The sequence below is a fragment of the Pseudopipra pipra genome, chromosome 11, assembly GCF_036250125.1.
Source record: "Pseudopipra pipra isolate bDixPip1 chromosome 11, bDixPip1.hap1, whole genome shotgun sequence".
In the NCBI taxonomy this organism is placed as follows: Eukaryota; Metazoa; Chordata; class Aves; order Passeriformes; family Pipridae; genus Pseudopipra; species Pseudopipra pipra.
In genome coordinates this window covers 18841565-18864074 of record NC_087559.1, presented here as the reverse complement: position 1 = coordinate 18864074, position 22510 = coordinate 18841565, and the positions used below count along the sequence as shown (strand labels likewise).

At 43.7% G+C, this 22510-nt stretch overlaps 1 protein-coding gene across 2 annotated transcripts in view; it reads left to right on the top strand.

Annotated features, from left to right (window-relative positions):
- Positions 1 to 22510, top strand: part of EFCC1 (EF-hand and coiled-coil domain containing 1) — a 52486-nt gene that overhangs the window by 19488 nt on the left and 10488 nt on the right. Inside the window, exons 3-5 of one of the 2 annotated variants that reach the window (XM_064668031.1) lie at positions 16810 to 16925; positions 20435 to 20567; positions 21316 to 21487. In XM_064668031.1, the coding sequence (XP_064524101.1) occupies positions 16810 to 16925; positions 20435 to 20567; positions 21316 to 21487 (421 nt within the window). The remainder of the gene's footprint in view (positions 1 to 16809; positions 16926 to 20434; positions 20568 to 21315; positions 21488 to 22510) is intronic. The other variant, XM_064668030.1, reaches the window with a different exon arrangement.

The following is a 22510-nucleotide window of genomic DNA, read 5'->3' as shown; positions in this document are numbered from 1 at the left end:
AGCTTAAATCAATCCACTGATATCACTTTCATGATATCAAATTTGAGTTCTACATGATGAAGTTCCAACTTGTGGGCTTATCTCCATTTAAGAAGATACAGAAATTTGATTGCCACTTTTATTACAGGAGCAACTGAAAATTCCAATAATAATTGGCTCCTCATTCAGCTTTATAAGCAACCTCTGCTTCAGGTCACTTCTGAAATTCAACCCAGACCTTCAGGAAAATGTATTTGCTATTTTACAATGCATTAAAAACTGGCCCAAGATAAATGTCACATCAGTTTGGGGTTCTCTGTAAACATTTGATCCCCAATTTAACTGTCACAGGACAGGATGGTGGGTAAACAGGGACATATTTGCTGTCAGTGTGTTCACAAATGCTCAAATGTTTAGGGAGTGGTTACATCACACTACAGTCACGTCTCTAGGTTTAGCACTGTACAGGGAATCCTCATTCTTTCTGCAACTTGGTCTAAATGTTTTGGCTTTTTACATAGGCTGCTGAAAGATGGGAGAACAATCCATTTCTTTGAAGCAGTAGCATGAGCAGAATGGAGATAAAACCCTACTGGATCTGCCAGCTTTTGAGCCAAAAGAATGAGACAGCAGCAGAACTCAATTCCAGTTTCCCAAGGCCAGAGGTGGTGTTGCCCCCTCTGAGTTATCCAGGGAATCACAGGGATTTTAGCACCACTGAGTCACAGAGACCCTGTCACAGCAGCAGTACAACCTCAGCATTTCATGAGCAACTGTGGCACTGGGGACTCTCCTCCCTGGCTTTGGAAAACAAATCCAGTTCACTGCAGGAGTTACAGACACCAGAATTTCAAATGTGATGAGTAGGGCTGTGCTGAGTTCCCAGGGAAGGGCAGATCCAGGGAACAATCCTGCACTGTCCCCGTCTGTAAAAACAGGTTAGTCCCAGTCAGCAGCACTCACAGTGAAGAAGCTGCTCTTGTGCTCCAGCCCAGCTCTCAGACCCACATGTAGGCATCAATTCCATAGGGAAAGGTAGAATATACATTCACTGAACAGCAGCAGACTGGCAATGCCAAATCACACGTGGCCAGAAGAAAGTATTTCCTAGAACCTTGCTCAGTGTAGGTAGGAAAATCCAGCAACTGAAACATGTCCACAGAATCCCATTGCCTGGACCCCATTAAAAGGCTGCCTTTGGAATAAAGGCAGGCCTGGAAGTTGTGCTCTGGGCTGGGATCTTGCTAAGCCCTTTCCCAAACAACAGTGATACACACTGAAATAACCTTTGATCCTTCATGGCCTTTCTGAGAACTGGAGCAAACAGTGGGCTTAAGGGATACTGGGAATTGTATGCATGGCATTATGTCTAATTCCTAAATTCCCGTGATTCTGTAAGTGTATTTAAATAACAGTGTTTAAAGCAGGTGCCATCTCACACAAGATGCTCTCTGTCATCACTGGTGTGGAGCTGGAGGCTCTCGAGGCAGTGGGGCATGAGGAGGTGTAACAGTCATCTGAAGCACATCTGCCTATGGCATATCCTGTCTGTCTGCTGCTAATGAAGTGTTTGGGTCTTAACTGGAGATCTGGGAACAATCTGGCATTTTAAACAAATGCTTCTGCTAGAAAATCAAATGTATGCACTGGTTGGAGTTTTTTTACTGGCTTAGGCCTTCCATCAAACCTGAAATCTGTCACTTCCCAAACCAGCAGTAATAGTGGCCCTCACATCTGACACTAAGGTCCTTTCTGTTCCCAGTGGGATGTGGACCTGAAAATAACAGTGTTTATCCTAAATATCCCAGTTCTGGGAAGAATCAATGAAATTCAGTGAGCCTTTGCTAATGCAAACCAGGTGTGCAAGCTCAGGGGGTGCTGTCATTAATCCTTTGAGGGCATAAACCTACAGCTGCTGTAGTTCACTGCCCGCAGCTTTTTTTAATGACCCTCCAGATACGTGATGTTTAGTGTACTCATGCCTTGTTCAGAGGAATTTACAATCCAAAAGGCAGGCAGAGCATGTGAAATCCTACCTTTAGCTGTTATTGCCAGCCTGATCACTGCAGAGGGTGAAAATTCACCCCCAGAGCCTCTCTCAGTCACTGAACAACGTGGCACAGGCAGAGCAGCAAACACTCAGGCAATGAAAGACGTACTGATCACTTAGACTCACAACAATCAAGATCACTTTAAAGAACAGAAATGATGTTTGGAGGGAGAAGGGCACTCTGCTGATAAATCTCAGGCTTAACACTGCAAGTGTTGCACTTGGCACACACTGTATTGATTTTTTCCCCATTTAGTTGTTTAAAGTATCTACAGAAAACAAAACCAAGAAATATCTGCATTCACTACAAAGCCCTGCTTCTGGTTGATTTTAGTCTATCTCAGATGAAACAGCCTCTTGACAAACAGTCTGTTCAATAGTTATAACTCAAACAACAGACCAAAACATGAGGCTTTATTGTGGGACTGGGCTGAAAGAAGCCCAGGAACTCTGCAGAACATCACTCCTGTCTCTGCTCTCACCTCAAAGGGGCTCCTTCAGATCTCCAAAGCCTTCTATACTTGCTCTGATGGAAACTTCAAAAAGCAGAATATGCCATGTCTGAAAGGTTTCCATGAAATTCTGGTGTGCAGATAGGATAGCTTTAAAAATTGAAACAGCAGCATTAGATTGAAACAGCTGAGTATGGATAAAAGGGATTTTGAACTTTTATTTCATATATCTCTTGAAACATAATGTGTCTAATTACTAAAGCCTGGTGGTAAAACACAGGAACATACTCTGCTTTCATTTTTTACCATTTTCTGTATTAGAAATGAGCACAGACTGTATTATCCCCAAGTTCTCAAATACAAACAACATACTATGAAGGCCAAATCAATCTTCTTCCTACCGTTTGGCTTTATGAAATGTAGAAAGTGACAGCAAAATTAAGGTCAAATTTCCTTTGAAAGATTTACAAATTTAAGGGTTTCTTCCTCAAAAATTCTCATCCCACATGCTATATCCCTGTTTTCTAATGGGCCACCTTCACCCACCTAAGACTCCATGGGCTAAGGAGCTTCCCAGTGCAACCAGAAATCAACTGGAACTGCTGTTCCAGAAATCAACTCTCCTTTTGAGGTGGAGAGCTACACATTTCCCCTCCCTTTTCAGTGCTTGCAGTAAAAGCTGGAAAAGTTTATAGCTGGATCACAAAGGGTCAGTGCAAAATTTCTAGAAGGTTTTAATTAACAAATATTTCTGTGTGTCATATTTTGTCAGGTTTTATCCTGGCCTGTCTTCCTTCTAATGCATAAATCTCAGCATTTGAAACCGAATTGCAGAATGTCAAAAAGCCAAGGGAAAAGATTAAGTCCTATATTTGGGGCAAGAGGAATGGATCAGCATTAGAAAGTTTGGGATCTCTTCCAAGACTGAGGCAGAGGGGAAATTTTCCAAAAGAGTTGCCCAGGGCAGTAAAGTATAAATAGAAAATACCTGATTGTAGAAGTTTCAATATTAGTCACCTACTGTCAACTAAAATGAAAAGCTAGATATATTTTATGAATACCTGAGGTTTTTAACTCTGCTAAAGCCCTATGATGTTAAATTGAATCATTGTGTGGACATTAAGATAACACAACTGGTATCCCCTACTGCTTCAAACACCCACATTTATTTTAAGTCTTCCTCTCAGTGCTGCATTACAGAAAACTTCTGAGAACTGCTTCCTGTTTTTCATACAGATTTCACTCTTTTCCTGTGGAAATCTATTGAGGAAACTCTATGGAAACAAGAGGAAGTATCTGTTCCTAAATACCTGTGGAGTGTGCAGAGGAACCGTCCTTGCCCACCGTGGGGCTCCTGTGGAGGGCAGGGCTGTGTGAGATGGGCTGTGTCCCACAGAGGGCACAGGGAGCCCCCAAACCAGCTGCACTCACTCACACACAGCCAGACTGTGCTGGGGGGGGGACTCCAATAAACAGGGAAAAAACTGCAATGAAGCATTGGCAAAAAAAAAAAAAAAAAAAAAAAAAAAAAAAAAGAGGGAAAAAGGAGGGGGGGTGGGAAATACATAAGCAAAGAGCCAAAGCCTTTTGTCAGAATAATTTCAGGTCATGTTGATTAGGAAAACATGAATCCTGGTTACCAACGTTCCTATGAGGAATTTTCCTAGTAACAAGGTCCATTCCTCTTCTTCTCCTCATTTATTAGCTCTTTTACTGAAGAGGAACCACTGCAGCCTGTGATGGCCACATAACATGAGGGAGTAAAACAGAAGCACTGAGCCATGTAGGGTTAGAGATCTTACCTACCTGATGTTCCTTTTTAATAACCCAATGTTAGTACATTCTGTAATACCTTAAATACACAACAGCTGAAACAGAATCACCCTCACAACTGGGGTTTGCATCACCTTTAAGGCTGCTCTGATTTGCTGTAGACCTGGGATTTTCTAGACTGTGGAGGTAGAAAATGCAATGCAAAAGTAGAAAGGTCACTTAACATATTTCAGCATAATTAAATGTCCCATTCTGTTTCTTGACAGTGCCAGGCTCAACAGAACCTGGACATTTCCCCCCCAGGACTGCAGGTCTGCTGCATGGCTGAGCATTCCAAAGAGAAACTGAGCCCCAGGCAGTGTTAAAGGATGGAAGGTGGCTTTGTTTCAGTTTTCCATACCCTTGTTAAAAGATCTGTATGCAATTTCCAGGGCAATCAAGTGTTTTGCTTGATCTGAAAACCCAGGGGTGAGTGTGGGGCAGGGGGCAGGAGTGAGAGTTATTTTAAGTTATTAATAAAATCTACCTGCTCCTTTGTCCTGCAGAAAGAAGTCCTATTATCATTTATATCATAGTTCTTTCCAAGGGCTCCTGTCAGGATTTCATTGTACCTTGTGCTGACTCACAGAGAACACCCCTGGCTGGCTCTGAAGGGTCTCTGTAAAGCCATTTTAGAACATTATCCCAGCTGAACCACGTCAGTGCTGAATAGATTACACCACCACCAGGTTTTACTCTAATAGATTATTGATCTTGTTTTCATCCTGGTAATACTTCTGATGTCAAACCTGTCACGAGTCCCTTGTGCTGACACAAGACACATTTATGGTGTTCCATCACTGATGTCCTACACCAACAGTCCTGTGCTCCAAGCACATTTCATAAGCAGACCTGCATGTGAAGGGGTATCAAAAACTGGCCTTAACAGTGCAACAACATTTCAACAAATGAGAAACCATCAAAATCTGGCCAATAAACCATTATGCTGGTTATATATGACCACCATTGCATTCTTAGGCTCTCTTTGCCGGCCTTCTGTGTGCTCAAGTTGCATTTCTTAAATGTATTTGAATAGCTGTTTATTCCCACAGTCTAGTTGCTTAATCATTTTAGCTTAAAATACCATATTTGATCCACTGGAAATCATCCGTAAACCTGGAGGTTTTATGTACACCCCTACAGTAACCTATATTTATGGCATCTCTTTTTTAACTCCACTAAGTATCTGTATTAATTTATTTTGACTTTCTACACATGTTCAGTGCAGTTGCCTGGGGCCACCCCGCAGATTCCAGGGGATTCTAAGTGGTAGAGGAGAGGAGAGTCTTTCCCAGGGGAGTATAAAGATTGGCTAAGTCCCACATGAATCATGATTTTGTGCTACTAAATCATCATGGAAATGAATACAGTGTAATCATATTACAGGAACTGAAAAATGGCCTATAAAGCAAAAGCTTGAGGAAAGCTGTAAATGAACATGTATAAACCATAACCTGAACTTGGATTGAGTCAATTATTTGAAAATAGTAATACTGAAATCTTTACTTAGGAAAGTGTTTAAGGAGGTGTGGAACTGTATTTATGTAAGGATTGCAACTGATAGAATGAAACCAAACTGTAATTAAATTGGTTTATGTCAATGAGAGTACATACTTGGCTAAAATTATGCACCTAGTTAGATATTTGCTGCAGTAGGAAAGGTACTGTACAAAGTTTAATCTTAGATGAAGTTTAAGTGAATTTGGAGATAAATACAACACAAACCTGCTTGGACTGAGGTTCGTAAGATAAGGAAATGGGATAAGAAAATAAATAAATTAAATAATAATAAATAATAATAAAAATGAAGAAATAAGACAAGCAGAGTCTTGTCACCCATGGAGAAGGGAGACGAGATAAACATCATGTTAGAAATCGGTTCCATACGTTCAGGGAGTAGCTACATATGGTTACACTTCTGTCACTGGCTTTTTGACCTCCAAATAGTGTTTCCTATTTAACCTTCTCACCAATAAAAGTCAAAATAGAAGCTGCTATATTTGCTGTCAAAATATATCCAGGACCCCAATAAATGCAGAAGCACCAGGTGATATTTTGTAGTCTCCATGAACTGGCAAATAACTTATAAATATTTGCAGAGGAAAATGACAACTTTGGGATTACTCCAAAGGCAGAGTTATTTTTCACCAAACGGGACAACAGAGGCTTCAAGACGGCAAAGGACAGGACAGGCTGCTTTCAGGAAACTCAGAACTGTTTCAGAGAGGCATCAGAAGAGCAGGCCCAGAGCTGAGGTGTGGAGGAACACGCAGCAGGACAGTGTCTGACAGAGAAACTGCCCTCGGAAGCTCTGAGGATGTTTTTACAAACAGCAAACACGACAGGCTGAGGGAATTGTCGTCCTTGTTTCCTGCCACAGGATCTGAGGCCGTGGGGCCGTGACTTGCCCACGTTCCCAGTGGCAGTGCTGGCACTGACACACCAGCCACGGAGCTCCTGCCCCGGGCTCAGCACAACCACCTGGGCAGCACCGGGACCTGCAGCTGGACAAAGGGCCTCTCTCAGGGCACAACTGTCCTCAGAGAGCTTACAAAATATCCAACTTAGATGCAAAGCCCCTCCCCTCACACATTAATGTCAAATTTTCCCAAATCCTGAATAAGACCCCGTCAGGAACAACTTGCAGCCAGCTTAAGGCACACTGATGCTGTTAGATGAGCCATCTGCCTTTTCTGTCACTCCACATCCATGAGGCTCTAAGTCTAGGAAGTTCTGAAATAAATCCTGAAGGAATTTACATGTCAGTAAACAGGTCCTTTGGGAGTTTGCACCACTGCTGTCGGCAGTTTTGCATACACAGGACAGAACTGAGAAACAGCTTTGTCACAGGTTTTAAGCTTTCAGAGTTGAATTCACAGGCTCTACTCCCTGACTCTGTTAGGAAGAACAGTTTTCTTGATCTAGGAGACATGAAAAGGCTCCCTGGACATTTTATCTTCACTGACACACTCCAGCACACAGGAGATAACGGGAGGATCCCTGGGGATTAAACACCTCACGGCTACGTGAAGGAACACACGGGGGTGGTGGCTGTTACACAGCAGTGGCAGAAGGAAATTATCTGCAGAAGCACAGCTCTGCTGCTCTTCTTTCTCTGGCTTACATGCTTGATGTCCTGTGTCCTGGTCAGAGCTATCAGTGCTTTTGAATGCTGTAGGATTTAGTTATTAATTTTTGATTATAGGCTTTCGAGCATCTTTCTGTGAAACACAAGTCAGGACTTGTGTTTAGACAAAAGTCTATAACTCCTATACAAATAGATTTAGAATGTATCCAGACAGTTCTTTCACAGGGGTGTGTCTGTATTTGTTTTCACAGGCCTCAGTTGCTATTCCTTATGGGCTGGGCTAAATGGAGATCTCAGAGTGTCAGAGAGAGGTTTCCCAGGGGGACTGTCCACCTGACTAGAAGCAAAGAGGGTTGGAAATCACAGAATACCAGGTTGGAAGAACCTAAAGGATCACCTGGTCCTCCCTTTCTTGGCAAAAGTGTGGTCTTGGGTGAGAATTTATTCTCCCATGAGCTTCAGCCTCACTCAAACCCTGTGCTTCCTGAAAGCCTGGAGAGGCAGATTGCTCACACTGCTTGTCTGAAGTGACTTGTAACGTAGTGCCTGTGCAGAATTTTCAGCCAGCTCCAGGCAAAAGGACCTCTGTCCTGTCCTAGGGTGGAGTGGAGGATGTTGACCTGAGGGAGGGCACCCATGAGGTGTAAAGTATCCTGGGGGAAGCAGCCTGGCACAGCCCCCAGTGCTGAGTGCAGCCAGCAGGACGGATCCAGGCTGGATCAGCCCTCCCTTGGGAATACAGCTGAGATGGCTGGCATGGCACAGTGGGAGGAACATCAGCACAAGTCTTCTGAACTCACCTGCACACAGCCAGGGACCCCGAACACACACATGGCCTATTAGGGAGGTCCAGCTTCCTAAAAGGGGTATTTGCTCTCTCGGCTGAGAGGGTTTCCCCGTGTTGGTGTGACAGGGAAGTGGTGTTTAGCCAGCAGTTAGTCAGAGGGGTGGTACAATAGTGAATAAAACCTTTCTGGTCCCTCAGCTGTCCCAGGTACCTCAACAACCAGCCCCAAGTCCACATATAGAATCTCGTGAGCTCATGGAGTATTTCTGACACTGCCAGCTTAACACACACTTCAGGTAAACTAAATTAATTGTTCCACTATGGAATGAAGGCAAACTTGAGAGTAGAGTTGTGTAACAGAAAAGGAGAAGCAACAGATCCATGACCTTCAATTCCAGGATGAGGAGGAAAATTGAATCCAGGTTTTTAGCTCAGACTTCAATCTTGTGCAAGGTTTAGCAAATGTCTTTTGTGCTAATAGTTAATCAAGAACAGGTGATACTTGAATTTGTCTAGCTTTATTTAGGTCTATGTTGTGTACATCCAAGCTTCCAGTGTAAATATCTGAATTTCTGGCTAGCAGGGTGTGGTAAAAGAGTTCTTTATTCCCATGGAACAACAGCTGCAAAACATTTCCTTTATTTTGTCAGAGAAGAATTCATTAAGGGGCAGGAATATCTGAGTGACATAATTCCAGAGTGATGCACATTTGTCCTGGATAGTGCAGTGACTATTAACCACAAAATACCCCACACAGCAAAGAGCAGCCTGGTTCAGCATAGATACACTCAAGAACTATTGCCATGCAATATAATCCCTCGTGAGGTGCAGGACTTACAGAAGCCCTATAATTACTTCCTCTGTTTAGCCTAATTGTCAAATGTTATCTTCCATGGAGCAGCCCAAGTGACTAATAGCTTATTAAGAATGGTAAACTGAAGTTTCAAGGCCAAAAAAGGTTAAGGAAAACACCAAACAGCAAGACTCGGAGATCCTGAGCTGCTTTTCAGAGCTGAAAGGAAAGTATTCTGTAAGTCACAGGATGAAACTTGCCCATGCAGCTGTAATTCAGCTTCCTTAATCATTTATTTGTAAGAAATGTGTATGTATGCATGCGTGTGTCTGTGCATAAGGGCTCCTGTTTTGTACTCGGATGGCCTTGCTAATGCACTGATATTTATCTTGACTGTAAGCGTGGCCTCACCTGACACATTGCAAAGGAAGGAGTAGGGGTTTAGTACACTCTGCACCCCCGTATAATAGACCACACTAGAAAAAGGACATTCAAAATATTCTGCCAGTTTTAGGCTCCCCCTCTGACTGATCTAAATGTTCCCAGTACCTGATATTTCAGAGCAAAGCACTCAAGTGAGAACTGCCATGATCCCACCCTTCCCTGCAGTTCTCATGCCCTGTAGTCTCAAATTCCGTGAAAAAAAGAATGATCAGGACTCGATTGTTATCTGCACGTGTGCAACAAGGTAATTATGTCAAGAAAGCCTAACTGAAGTAGTTTGCCTGACACTGTGGATGGTCTCTGGCAGAGACAGGAGTGGAATCTCCTTCCCCAAAGGAGCTTTGAGCAGCTTTGGCAGGGACACTCCATTCTGTTCCCGTGTGTCTCGCCTGACTTGCTGCTTGTAGGTGAAAAAGGAACAAAGGAACCTCCTGGCACAAGTTTCCTTCTCTCTCCAGCTGTTGTCCATCCACAGAAATCATTAATCTCCTACCTGAGGCAAAGGTCACATAGGACAAACAGACTGGGATGTTCCAGATAACAACTGTACTGTCGTGCATGTGCTCCAGGGACATCGTGGGAATTAAGAACCGTAAAAAGAAAAAAACAACCAAATACACATAAAACACAAGAATTTGTATCAGGCAGCATCATCACATCTGTGTTTTCCACCAAGAGGGTCAGATCCCCCACATTCTCCGCATAGATTCCTGCTCTGAGGTGACAGCCCAGTAAATTATCATCCTGCATGTGGCCCTGCATTGGGAGAGGGAGCAAAAACTCATTTGTGTGTGGTTTTCCCAAATATTTACTGACAGGAGAGTGATGGCAAGACTTCCAGAACTTGAATAGCATCCCAGGTTTTATCAGGGAGTTTGTTTGGGCCTCAAGCACTTTTTTCTGCATATTTCATCTTCTGTCCTTTTACTCCTCTGTGTTGAAATCTGCTGTTGCTGCAATTCCCAATCCCACTCTAACCACTGTACCTGTCCAGGGTGTAACTCAATCCCATGTTTCCATCAGCAGGAAAACTGCTCACTCCTGTCACAGCTCTGCATTCTGCATCCCCAAAGGATGCGGCTCTTAGGGCTGTGCTTTGACTCACATTTTAAACTTCCCTCCAGAAATAAGAGAGGAATGAGATATTTTAAACACAGACTAAGGACCTACAAGGACCTTTAGAAATCCATTTACTTCTGTTGTTTTTGCTTACCTGAAAACTAAAAGATCATCCCAAGGAATATTGGATTGTGAGACATTCAACCCAAATGGCATGGAAAAGCAATATGCAATGAAAGATCTTTGCATCTAAACCTTTGAGGATCAAAAATGTCAGGAACAGCAGGAAATACATTTTTCTAATCTGACCTCTGATTTTAAGAAACAGAGTAACAAGAAGGCAGTTGACAAATGAACAATAAAGACCTGTGCTAAGAGCAGCCAATTTCTGAAAAACAGTTGCCTCCAAACAGTCCAAGTTCACAGCAGTTGCTCCGTGGAATGGGACAGTGGGGACAATGAAAGGCACTGTCCATTCTGTAATTTAATTGTATCTGCACAAAGGTTTGTGCTGCCTCAAAAATGCTTGCAATCATCATAGGAAGGACAGCAAGCTACAGCTCTGTGTGTGACAGCACCATTCCAGGGTTTGCCTGCTTGTATCCAACGTGCAGGAAGATGGAAAGGTTCTGCAAGAAAACACATGGCCCTCAGTTAAATGACTTTTTTCTGGAGGATGGTGATTTTGGCAAGAAAATGAAAATCAACAGCCGACAACAGGAAACCTCCCATAACTGTAACCATTGTACAGCCATAGTTGCAATAATAACTACACTTTATAACTACCCATATAAACCCAGGATACTGAGCCATCTTTACTATTGCCACTATAACTTCATACTTTTACAAATTTATATATAATGGCTTACAGATCAAGTTATTCAAAATCTGAGATTCAGCATCTGGATTGATCACAGAAAGCTCATTCATGTGATTTCTGTTGGAGAGGAGTTCACAACCCACAGCACCAACCAGAGACAGATGGATTCAGAAAACCCACACAGACATTTAGCGCCAGTGTGAAAACATATTTGATCTCAACAGTAAATGAAAAGTCATAAATAAATCGAAAATATGCACACCTTCTCAGCTCTGTAATTCCCTGGAGGGGATAAACCAGAATGGAACCATTTTGAGTTCCCTGAACTCTGACAGTTTGGGTAAAATAGTACAAAAATAAAAATCACACCTCATTTTGGTTAAGAACCACAAGTCATACACTTTGAAAATAAAGCATGGCTTAGTTTGTATGACTGTACTCGAGGCAATGTTATTACACAGCTGTTTGGTCTGCTGCAAGTCAGTCTCTAAAAGAGATGAGTTAAAGGCCTGTGAAGGTGAAGTTAATAATTCCTTAGAGCTACTTTATGATTAGTCAGGAATTATTTAAGTTCAAGATTTGCTTGGCACCAGAGGCAGGTGGGGTTTGCTGCAGTTGGATGTTTCCATAACAATACAGGAGAGCCAATTAAAAGCCAATTAGTCATGGACATTACTTTAAGGTCCAGTACTTTGCAAACTCTCCCCCCTTCACTGTTCCTTCCCTGGGCTGCCCTTTATGCTCAGCACAAAGGCTTCAGATGAATGGGGGCTCTTTGCCTGTCTCCATAGAAGCCTCCCCACGCTGACACAAACCCTTCCCAGGCACCTCCAGCCCTGCTCCCCCCTCTGATCTTTGCCCTAAACAAATGTGCTGTTTATTCACTCTTCTCCTCATTTATGAAGAACCATTGGATGCTGTATGAATACTAATGAGAAAAGAATTAAACCTGTGTTTGAGTGAGGATTCCTCCCTTCAGCATTTACCATGACAGCCAAAGCCTTGGCCCCTCTTGTTATGCTCTTCTCTGAATCCCCAAATCTCTGTCACTTGAAAATTAAGAGTGCAGATTTGGCACTAAAGAAAGTAAAGAGCTCCCAGATAGAAAAAGATGGCCTAGTGGTTAAATCACATGATGAGAAATGGGGAAATGGGATGTTTCATTGTTCTGCTACCAAAGAGCACCACCATGACTCCACCCACGCCTCCATCACCTCCCCTGAGAAGGAGGATGAAATCCTGTGTGCTCCAACAACAGCACCTAAGTAGCCCTTAGAAATTAAACCTTCTGTACTGTGTGGTTTCATCTGCTTTAAAGACCAAAAAACAGAGGAAATCCAGTCAGAAATTTGAAATATCCTCCAAAGTGGATGTAGGATCCTATGTCATGGCAAAACTAAAAGATGGAAACAGCCCCTTTCTTCCAATAGACAGCAAAGATCCATTAATATCCTTAATGCTGTTCTTGTACTGTGTGATATTTCTGATTAGAATCTTCTTCAATCCATCTAATTTTTAGCTCTAGTTTAAAGAAATGCCAAGTTTTGCCTTTGCTACATGAGCAGCATTAGCAGCCCCTTCGCCCCTCTCAATTTCTGTACAGACAAAACCACCTCCAGCTCTGCCTCTTGATCTTTGGCACCAAACTTGGCAGATTAATGCCTTAAACTGGATTTGGGTGATGCAAATGAGAATTACCTGTGTTTATAGATCCCTCTTTTGGAACTCTATTGCACAGACACTGCCCCTCCCTTTACCTCTGTCACCAGGCTGTTGGGGCTGTCCCTTCCTGCCACCTTCCCTGGGCACTGCCGTGAATAAATGTTGGACTCCTGGCAAGACATACCAAACCAACAAATTTCCAGTTTTATTGCTTCCAACGGGTCCTTGACATGGTATTTTAGCTGATCAAATACAAAATCCCTTGGGTTTTAGAAGTTTCCACATCTACTCATGCTGCTGCTGCTTTGTTTCCCTTCATTTTTATCTGGCTCTGAAATTCCAGCTTGCCTGGCCACGTGTTCCTTCACACACATTTAAAGTCTGCCCCTTTCCTGAACAGCTTGAAAAAATTTCCATGTGTGGGGCAAGAAAAGAAGGCTGTATCTTCATCTCTCTTTTTAGTTAGGTGTAAGGGACACTGACTTTGTTGTATTTCTTCTTGGGAAACTAAAGCACAATGTGATTTGATGCGAAGGATAGAGCCTGTGCCACCTGGGGCTGAAAACCTTGGCTGAAAACTTACATTTCTTTCCAGTTTCCCAGATGAATATCTCCAGAGTAGACAGACAAGGCTGTCTTTAATCCATATATTGGGCAGAGACTCAACAAAACACACCATCTGTGTGGCTCCCTTAGTTTCTCCACATTAGGAGAGAGCTGACGAGTCCTCTCAAGAGAATTACTACAGAATAGTAAGTTTTTACTTTGTATTTCATCAACTTCCCTTATAAGGACAACAGAGAAGTGACAGTTAATATTTAGGTTTGCCTTGAATGTCATCTAAGTAGAGGGAGTTTGCTGTTCTAAGTCCTGAATTATATGGGAGGGGGTTTTTTGTCCCACCAAACTTCTTCCCTCAGACTGCACATCAGTCGACACCAGGCTGCCAGATGTCAGAAGTCAATACCACCAGCACGTCTCCTGTTAAACATCACAGCCTTTACCCACACTTGCTAGAGAAGATTTTCATGATACTTGAATATTCTAATATTTTATAGGTTGAAATCTTAACCAGCTCCATAACTACAATGAATATTCACTGAAATGTCATCTCTGGGAATCTCTGAAACCCAAACAGATCTAAATTATGCTGCAGCTCAAAGCTAAGAGAGCAATCTGCTAAATACCAGCTAGGGTGCTCAAGAAATAATAAAGGATTCTTATTGAGTACCGGACCCAAAAATATGTTTGTCTCCACAATGAAGGAAATCAGCACATTTCAAAACAATGAAATGTAATATTCTTGTGGCAGGAATGTCCCCCAGTAGCTGTCCAGAGCTCTGATGCTTCCCAGAGCCCCCATTGTGAATGCCCAAGCTTAACAGTGCATTTCATTTGGGCACTGTTCCACAATGACTTTTTCCAGAACTAATGGAGCTGGAATGACTGTCCAGGCTCCATTCTGGGGATTGCTATTTCCCTTGGCTTTACAGGAAATCCAGTTGTTGCTAAGCTGAATAATGCCATAAATTGCAAATGCAGTAAGTCACTGGTTTTTCATGCAGTCAGTTCTACTGGGGGGGGGTGTCAAGTGAGTGCTGGTTTCTAAGCAGGGCTTAGCTCAGCTTCTGTCCCTGCTGATGTTTTCAAGTACTGACTCTTTTGCTAAATTCATGATCTTATTTACTTCATGTACTTTCACAGGCAACAAGGGAACCAGCATTGGTGTGGCTCTGCAGGAGCAGCTGTGTGGGATTAAACCAAAGCTCTGCAATACTGATCTCTAGCTCAGCATCAGCTGCTCTGTTGCACAGCTCAGGCCTGTTTCTGGCTGCAGCTGAATTTACAAATTACAACACCTAAAGGAAGGATTTACAAGATTTGTACAAAAGGTCATGTTGTACAACGTGTTTCAGCAGGACCAATTTGCTAAATGTTTGAACCCTCATTTTTGATGACTACTTAGTGTGTTAAGTAGAAGGAATATTCAATATTTTGCCAGACCAAAACTAATCTTAGGAAGAATTTGGAGGAAGCTAATTCAATACAGAGCTCTTGAATTTGATTTGTTTTCTTCTGCAAGTAGATTCTTTGTGAACTACACAACAGCCCCTACCGGCAATATTAGGTTCTTACCATATTATAAAAGTCTAATTTCTTAAATTCTCCATAGATCTTATTTCAGTAAGATTTTATGGAAATAAGGAGCATATTATGTATATTGTGTGAAAAAAACCCAAAATCTTTAGAATAAATTCAGCACTATGTGTTGCCTTTCAATTTCATAGACTTTATTTACTATTTAGCATGTAAATAGGAGTCATAGAATTAATTTTCTTTGTCAGCTATATTGTTTGCTTCCATTGCATTCCCTCTAAAATATCAGTACTGCCCCTCAGTATATCCCTAGGTAGGGGAGCCAAACTGAACCAAGCCAAATGTACTCTCATAAAAAGAGAGTATTAGCTCCAATGGGCTCACCATGACTTGCATTTCACACCAAAAGAAATAGTTTATTAAATTGTTAAAAAATTTCTATGTTATTAGATTTTGGTTCATGCACAGTAAGTTTCCATTGCACTACACTCAGTGATTTGTACTCTCTTACATGCTTAGGTCTTTTCTGGATTGGGGTAGAACATTGTCAACTCAACTACACGTAAATATATTGTGAGTCTTTCCTCTGACAGGAGTTACCCTGAACCTCCTGGAAGGCACTGCCCCAGTGGTGTCCAGCTGGGTAACCTGAAGTTCCTCAGTCAGGTCAACCATTGTCCTTCTCTGAATTCAATCACTATTTTCAAAATAGGTTTTGTTGGCACGTTTAAGGGCTCAAATTCATCAGTTCCATTACTTGATCTGTGTGTCACCCCTTGAAAGCCATTTCCTGTAAACCACCTGGATGTGACATCCTCTGATTGCGCTCGGTAACAGACACCATTTCCAGGGAGGTGCCAGCTCTGCCCAGAGGTTCTTACCTGTACCTCGCTGGTCTCCAGGTGTGTCACTGCTTCTGGATCATTCTTTTTGACTTCTCAGTCTGACACTGATTCACCTCCAGTACTCAGATGACTTGGGTCAAAACTGCCTGGCATTTCTGAGCCCAAGGGAGCAGGTGCAGGATTTCTGCCCCAGCCCTTGTGGGTGCTGAGTGCCCACGGTGAACACAGAGCACCCGCTGCCACGGCACTGCCAGGGGGTAGGGAGGGGTGATGGCCAGGGCAGATGTTCCATACAGAGGTTCTAGATGTCTTTAAATAATATGAGGGGGATCTGAAGCCACTGGAGAGCGTCCAAAGGAGGCAATGAAGATGAGGAAGGGCCTTGATTTGAAGCCGTTTGAGAACACTGAGGGCACTTGGTGTGTTCAGCTGGAGCAGAGGAGACTGAGGGGAGACCTCACTGCAGTTCCAACTGCCTGGGCAGGGGCAGAGGAGGGGCAGGGACTGAGCTCTGCTCTGGGGGGACCAGGGACAGCAGCCAGGGAATGGCTGGAGCTGTGTCAGGGCAGGCTCAGGTTGGATCTCAGCCAAAGGTTCTTCCCCCTGAGGCTGGTTGGGCACTGCCCAGGCTCCCCAGGGCAGTGGGCACAGCCCCAAGGCTGCCAGAGCTCCAGGAGGGTTTGGATGATCCTCTGGGGCACAGGGGGGGACTCTTGGGGATGGTTCTGTGCAGGGCTGAGGGTTGGACTGGATGATCCTTGTGAGTCCCTTCCAGCTCAGCATATTCTGGGATTCTGTAAATTGAACTAAAAGTTGTGAGTACTCTTTCGTTCTTAGTATCAGAAGAACAGCTGAAATCCTTTGGTTGTTTGGTTTTCCAGATTTCCTCCCAGTCCACCTTGCTCTGCCCTGTTTTTGCAGGTCGGGGGTGGAGAGGAGCCTCCCGGAGCAGCAGGAGGGTGCAGGGACCCGCTGTCCCTCCGTGGGGCGGCAGAGCCGCGGATCCCCCGCCGGAGGAGCCGGGACTGCTGAGCACGGTACACACCCAGCACACACCGCTGCCCCTCCTCAGCCACTGGGCACACCCAGCACACACCGCTGCCCCTCCTCAGCCACTGGGAAAAACAGCAGCAGAAAAACTAATATATTAAACCCCCAAACCACAAACCGGTCCTAGTGAATCTTGAAATCTTAGACCTAGATAAAAGGTTGTATCCCAGATTTCTATATCTCACTCCCACATAATTTTATATTTAATAAAAGGCTGAACTTATTACTTAGAGCTATGATTTAAAACTGCTTTTTTTCCATATGAGTCATCTCACCCAAACTTTTTTTCCGGGCTTAAAAGTACAAAGTTTTCATTTCTTTGTAAATAAAAACTCACAACCTCAGTTAAAATAATTTCCAAGGAAACTATTTGCAGTTAATATTCTGTGCAGCCACACTCCTTGGAAACATCCTGGCTGCTCCAGTAACTCTGGAAAGCCCCAACCTGTTTAGCACTAACTACTGGCATAACATTGCCCAGTTTGGCTTCCCTTCAGTTATTTATTTATGGTTTTGGACACATCAAGTTCAAGGACCACAAAAGTACTTACCCAGCAATAACTCTAAGTTACAAGGCATCTTTCCTGCAGACTGGAGCTGTTTTTAGTGATAAAAAAGTCGGACTTTAGGTGTGGATTGAATAGAGCTGGCAAGCAGCTGCTTGGGAACATGAAAAATAGTGACGTAAATACAATTAAAGTTGCAGCACGTTCTTCATCTGGTTAGACTTAGAAAGTAAACCTGCTTCCACAAGTATTCTTATCAAATCACGCACTTTGCCGACTCAAAGACAGTTTCCACGTTAAACTAAGCTACCCATATTTCAAGTGCAAAGAGCTTTCTAGCAAAAACTTTTCATACAAATAAATTGTGGGGTTATAGATTTAAAAACAGAGAAAACTGTTCCATCAAATAAAAAAGGACTAGTTAGGCTGAAAAGAAAACTAACTCAGGGAGCTGAACAAAGAAAAAACAATTGTGTGAACGTCCAGAATTAGACCTAGGTATACTAGATAAATAAAATAATTAATTAATCTAGATGCAGAATGAATTCTATTTTTTATATCTCTATACACACACTTTAATAAACATAAATTTCTTAGAGCAGAAGAGCACTTGCATCAATGGAATTAAGATATTCTGCATTAGGCAGTTTACAGATAAATGCCTAAATATCACAAAAAATAAAGTGCTCTATGATTTTACTGGCAGAATATTTTTTTTAAATATCAGCTTAGTAAAAGAATTTTCGTAAAATCCTGGCTTTCTGGTAAAAGAGGTGCATGAGAAGTTTTCCATTTCCTCTCTGGGTACCAGCCCTGCCATCTCAATCTCCAAGGGGGATGTCAAAGCTCCTCTCTTTTGTGCCTGCGTTCAGTGGGAGGGGAGGACATTCCCTTGCGTGGGGGGAAGAAAACCAAAAAGCATTACAAGGACCTTGGCTATTTTGGCCTGAAGCCCAGCTGGGATTCACATGCCTCTTCCTCCACGTTCAAAAGCCTCATCTGAGTGTCTGCTGTGCCAGATGCTGCAGTTCATTTACTGGATTAGACCTTGTGGAGCTCCGAGGAACCCGCAGCGGTGTGGGGTCAGTTCTCACAGCTGCCACACGGGCCGGGAGCTCTGATTGTTACCCCTTGGAACTCCCATGGCAGGAAAAGAAATAGGGATAAAAAAGGTTCCCTCCTAAGGTATCACAGGTTGCAAATAAAGTCTGCCTTTGTTTTGGCTGTGCCTCACAGAGAGCAAGTGCTGCTGATCCCTGGGTTCATGTAGTGTAAGGATTGCCAGGAACACACAGACGTTCCTCCTCTAATTAAAGAGCAACACTGCAGGAACCAAGCTTTGTTCCTGCTCAGGCAATAAATTATTGAACACCATAACCTATAAATAAGGCACTCTGAATGCCACTGGAAGGAAAATTGCATTAACTTATGCTGAGTGTAAACCAGAACTAAAAAATAAGGGAAAAAACAGGCCATTTTTTCATTGTTGCTGTGAACAGAGCTGTGCAGGATCTTGGGATCCTGCACAGGTGGAGCTGCACTGCCCTCCCAAGGGTTCCCTGCCCCTGCAGACACACAGCAGTCCCTCTCATGATATTCCAGCTGGAGCTGCAGGTGCTGTGTCCTTGGAGTGAGGCAGAACATCCTTCACCTGAGAGTCTCTGCTGGGGCCCCCATCCCCTGGAGCCCCCCCTGCCTCTGCTGAACAAATTCCATGTGCACAACACTTGTAATGCTACCCAAGGTCAAATGTGTTTCAATATTTGAAGAAATAACAGCATTTGACTTGATCACTCCGTTAGAATTCATTAAAACTCTCTAATTAACTTGACAGTGATTAAGGTAAATAATTATAAAATTCAAAATCACGTTGACATTGGTTTAACCTGATGTCAGCTCAAAATACATGTTCAGAAGAAAGATGTGACCAGTGTTTTTCATGTGCTAAATGTACCAAAAAATACCCAGTAAGTTACAGGCATCATAATAATCCCCTAATCCTCATAATAATCCCAGTAAATGTCATCTTCCAACAAAAAGGAGTTAAATGCAATGGCTTTTATAAGATACAGCTAAAAAAGCATTGACATATTACTATAATAATACAGGTATCTTTAAGTACAGTGTAGACAGTCCATTTACAATATTTTTGGCATGTGAGGAGACATTAGTTTTGGGTAAAAAGGTATAACTAAATGTGAGATAGCTATGGGTCTAATATTACATTTATATAATAAAACTCCTGTCCCTAGAAAACACAATGAGTAAATGAATTAGAGAACATTGATGTCCAATTTCTGCTCTCTGAATATGTGTTCAGCTGGTACAGTGACTGTGCAAGAACAGTCTTACCTAGCATGATCCTTTCTCTTTCCTCTCCAAAAGTCTATATTCAGTTGTATGCTTGAGCAGTAATTTACCCCCAACACCACACTAACCCTTCACATTTATCCTTAAATTAGACTTACATGGAGAAAGAAGAGAGTTGAAGTGAAATAGCTACAAATTACCTGCAAAAGGACACTGAATTGTTCAAGACTTAAAATAAGGATCTTTGCTGCAGCTGCCCTGCCACTCCTTTAAAGCCCCTTTCCATGGATGCTGGAAGGCCCTGCCTGGGGTTTCAGTGGGGTTTTTAAACTCCCCTCTCTCTGGCTCAGTCTCAGGTTTAAGCAGCTACAGCACGTTGGGGTGGTTGGTGTGTTGCTGAGGCGTTGTTGTGTCCCACAGAGGATGAGGGTTGTTGTGTCCCACAGAGGATGAGGGTTGTTGTGTCCCACAGAGGATGAGGGTTGTTGTGTCCCACAGAGGATCAGGGTTGTTGTGTCCCACAGAGGATGAGGGTTGTTGTGTCCCGCAGAGGATCAGGGTTGTTGTGTCCCACAGAGGATGAGGGTTGTTGTGTCCCACAGAGGATGAGGGTTGTTGTGTCCCACAGAGGATCAGGGTTGTTGTGTCCCACAGAGGATCAGGGTTGTTGTGTCCCACAGAGGATCAGCTGTTCCGCTCCGTGGAGGGCCAGGCTGCCTCTGATGAGGAGGAGGAGAAGTGGGCAGGGGACCAGGCCCCCCAGCTGGGCCACGGGAAGAAACCACTGGCCAAGCTCCCTTGCTGCAGCAGTGGGTAAGTGTAATTCATTAATTGGTGCTATTTGAACCCGTTGCAAAGACAATGTTGTGACCTGAAAGTCCTGTGGCTTCAGGCAGAAGCAGCACTGCTATGTGGCAAAGTGAAGCAGAGCCTTTTGCCCCTCCTTTGTTGTTCATGGGGAACAACAATCCTGGATGCTCCTACTGAGCCCTCCCCAGTGTCAGCTGGACACTCATTTGGGATCTGTTCTGCCAAAAATTCTGCAGGAAAACTGGCTTTTACAGCCATGAAGCTTCACTGAGAGGTTTAACAGTATCCCAGAATATGCTGAGCTGGAAGGGACCCACAAGGATCATCCAGTCCAACCCCTGGCCCTGCCCAGGCCCATCCCCAAGAGTCACCCCCTGTGCCCCAGAGGATCAGCCAAACCCTCCTGGAGCTCTGGCAGCCTTGGGGCTGTGCCCACTGCCCTGGGGAGCCTGGGCAGTGCCCAACCAGCCTCAGGGGGAAGAACCTTTGGCTGAGATCCAACCTGAGCCTGCCCTGACACAGCTCCAGCCATTCCCTGGCTGCTGTCCCTGGTCCCCCCAGAGCAGAGCTCAGTCCCTGCCCCTCCTCTGCCCCTGCCCAGGCAGTTGGAACTGCACTGAGGTCTCCCCTCAGTCTCCTCTGCTCCAGCTGAACACACCAAGTGCCCTCAGTGTCCTCACATGGCTTCAAATCAAGGCCCTTCCCCGTCTTCATTGGTGTCACTAACCTTCTATTTTTAATGCATATATAGGTGTGATGAAAAGACCTGGAAAAAGCTGATGTCTTACTTGGAGAGCAGCAGAACTGCTGGCTGTGAGACTGACACAGCCCCTGCAGAGCCCCCCGAGAGGCTCCCACAGCTCCCAGGGCAGCTGGAGCTCAGGGGCCATGGAGGGGAAAAACTGGAACCAGACATGGAAGAGGTAATGCGTGTGAAAGTTATTTATGTCTCTTTAAGTAGCTGAATTTTTGTGTATCTATATTTATTATGGTCATTCTGTTCTCTCTTGCTGGTGTTTCTCACTTTGCCACTGGTTCATCAGCTCAAACCTCTCACACTTCCCTCTCGCACTGCATTTGTGGTTTGGTTCCTACCTGAAGCTGCCTTTGGAGGATAAGATGTGCCCCAGGCACAGTCAGACACAGGCTCTGCAAACCCTGTCAGTGATGTACCTGCTTTGATGTGTTCCCTGAGGGCTGGGACTGCTCCCCTGCAGACAGAAGAGCTGCACCCCAGCACAGAAGGAAGCTTTGTGTTGCTCTAAGGAATATTGCAGGGGTAAATTGTCACTGACTACTGAAAATTGGGTAGGACACAAGTAGGATTTTATTCTGGTTTTAATTTTTTCCCCTCACAAATAAACTCATTTAGTCAAGGGAGAAAATTATATGAAATACTGATAAAACACAAAGCATGGTGACACGTAAAGAAGTCCCTGCAGGCAGCGTCCAGGGATTCCTCAGCTGTGCATGGAATTCCTCACATCCTAAGGCCTCCAGCTTCCCTGGGAGCACAGCAACTCTGCAATACATCCCTCCAGCTGACTGAGACTCGGGGTCTCAGTGTTTTGGAATCGTTTGGAGTAAATCAGCCAGTTTACTCTGGCTGTTTCTTGGGCCTAGAGCAATATATTTATAAATATAAATAAAATTAGTTCTCAGGTTTAGCAGCATGTCCAGCTTTCCTTCGGCAGAGCTTATAACCATGTAGTCAAAAGTCTCAGTGCCATATCCCAGCAGTCCAATGTGATCTTACTCTTTAAATACTGCAAACTTCAGCCACTGATGGACACAGATTTCGCACCAGCAACCTTTCTGTGAAACAAAACCAGTGCAGATGCATTGCTTTGATCTGCTTTCTCCTAAGGTTCAGTTAGTGCTTGTTCAGTATTTTATGCTCCATCTTTAAACAAAGCATAAGGATTTCAGTAGTTCTGAAAGGATTC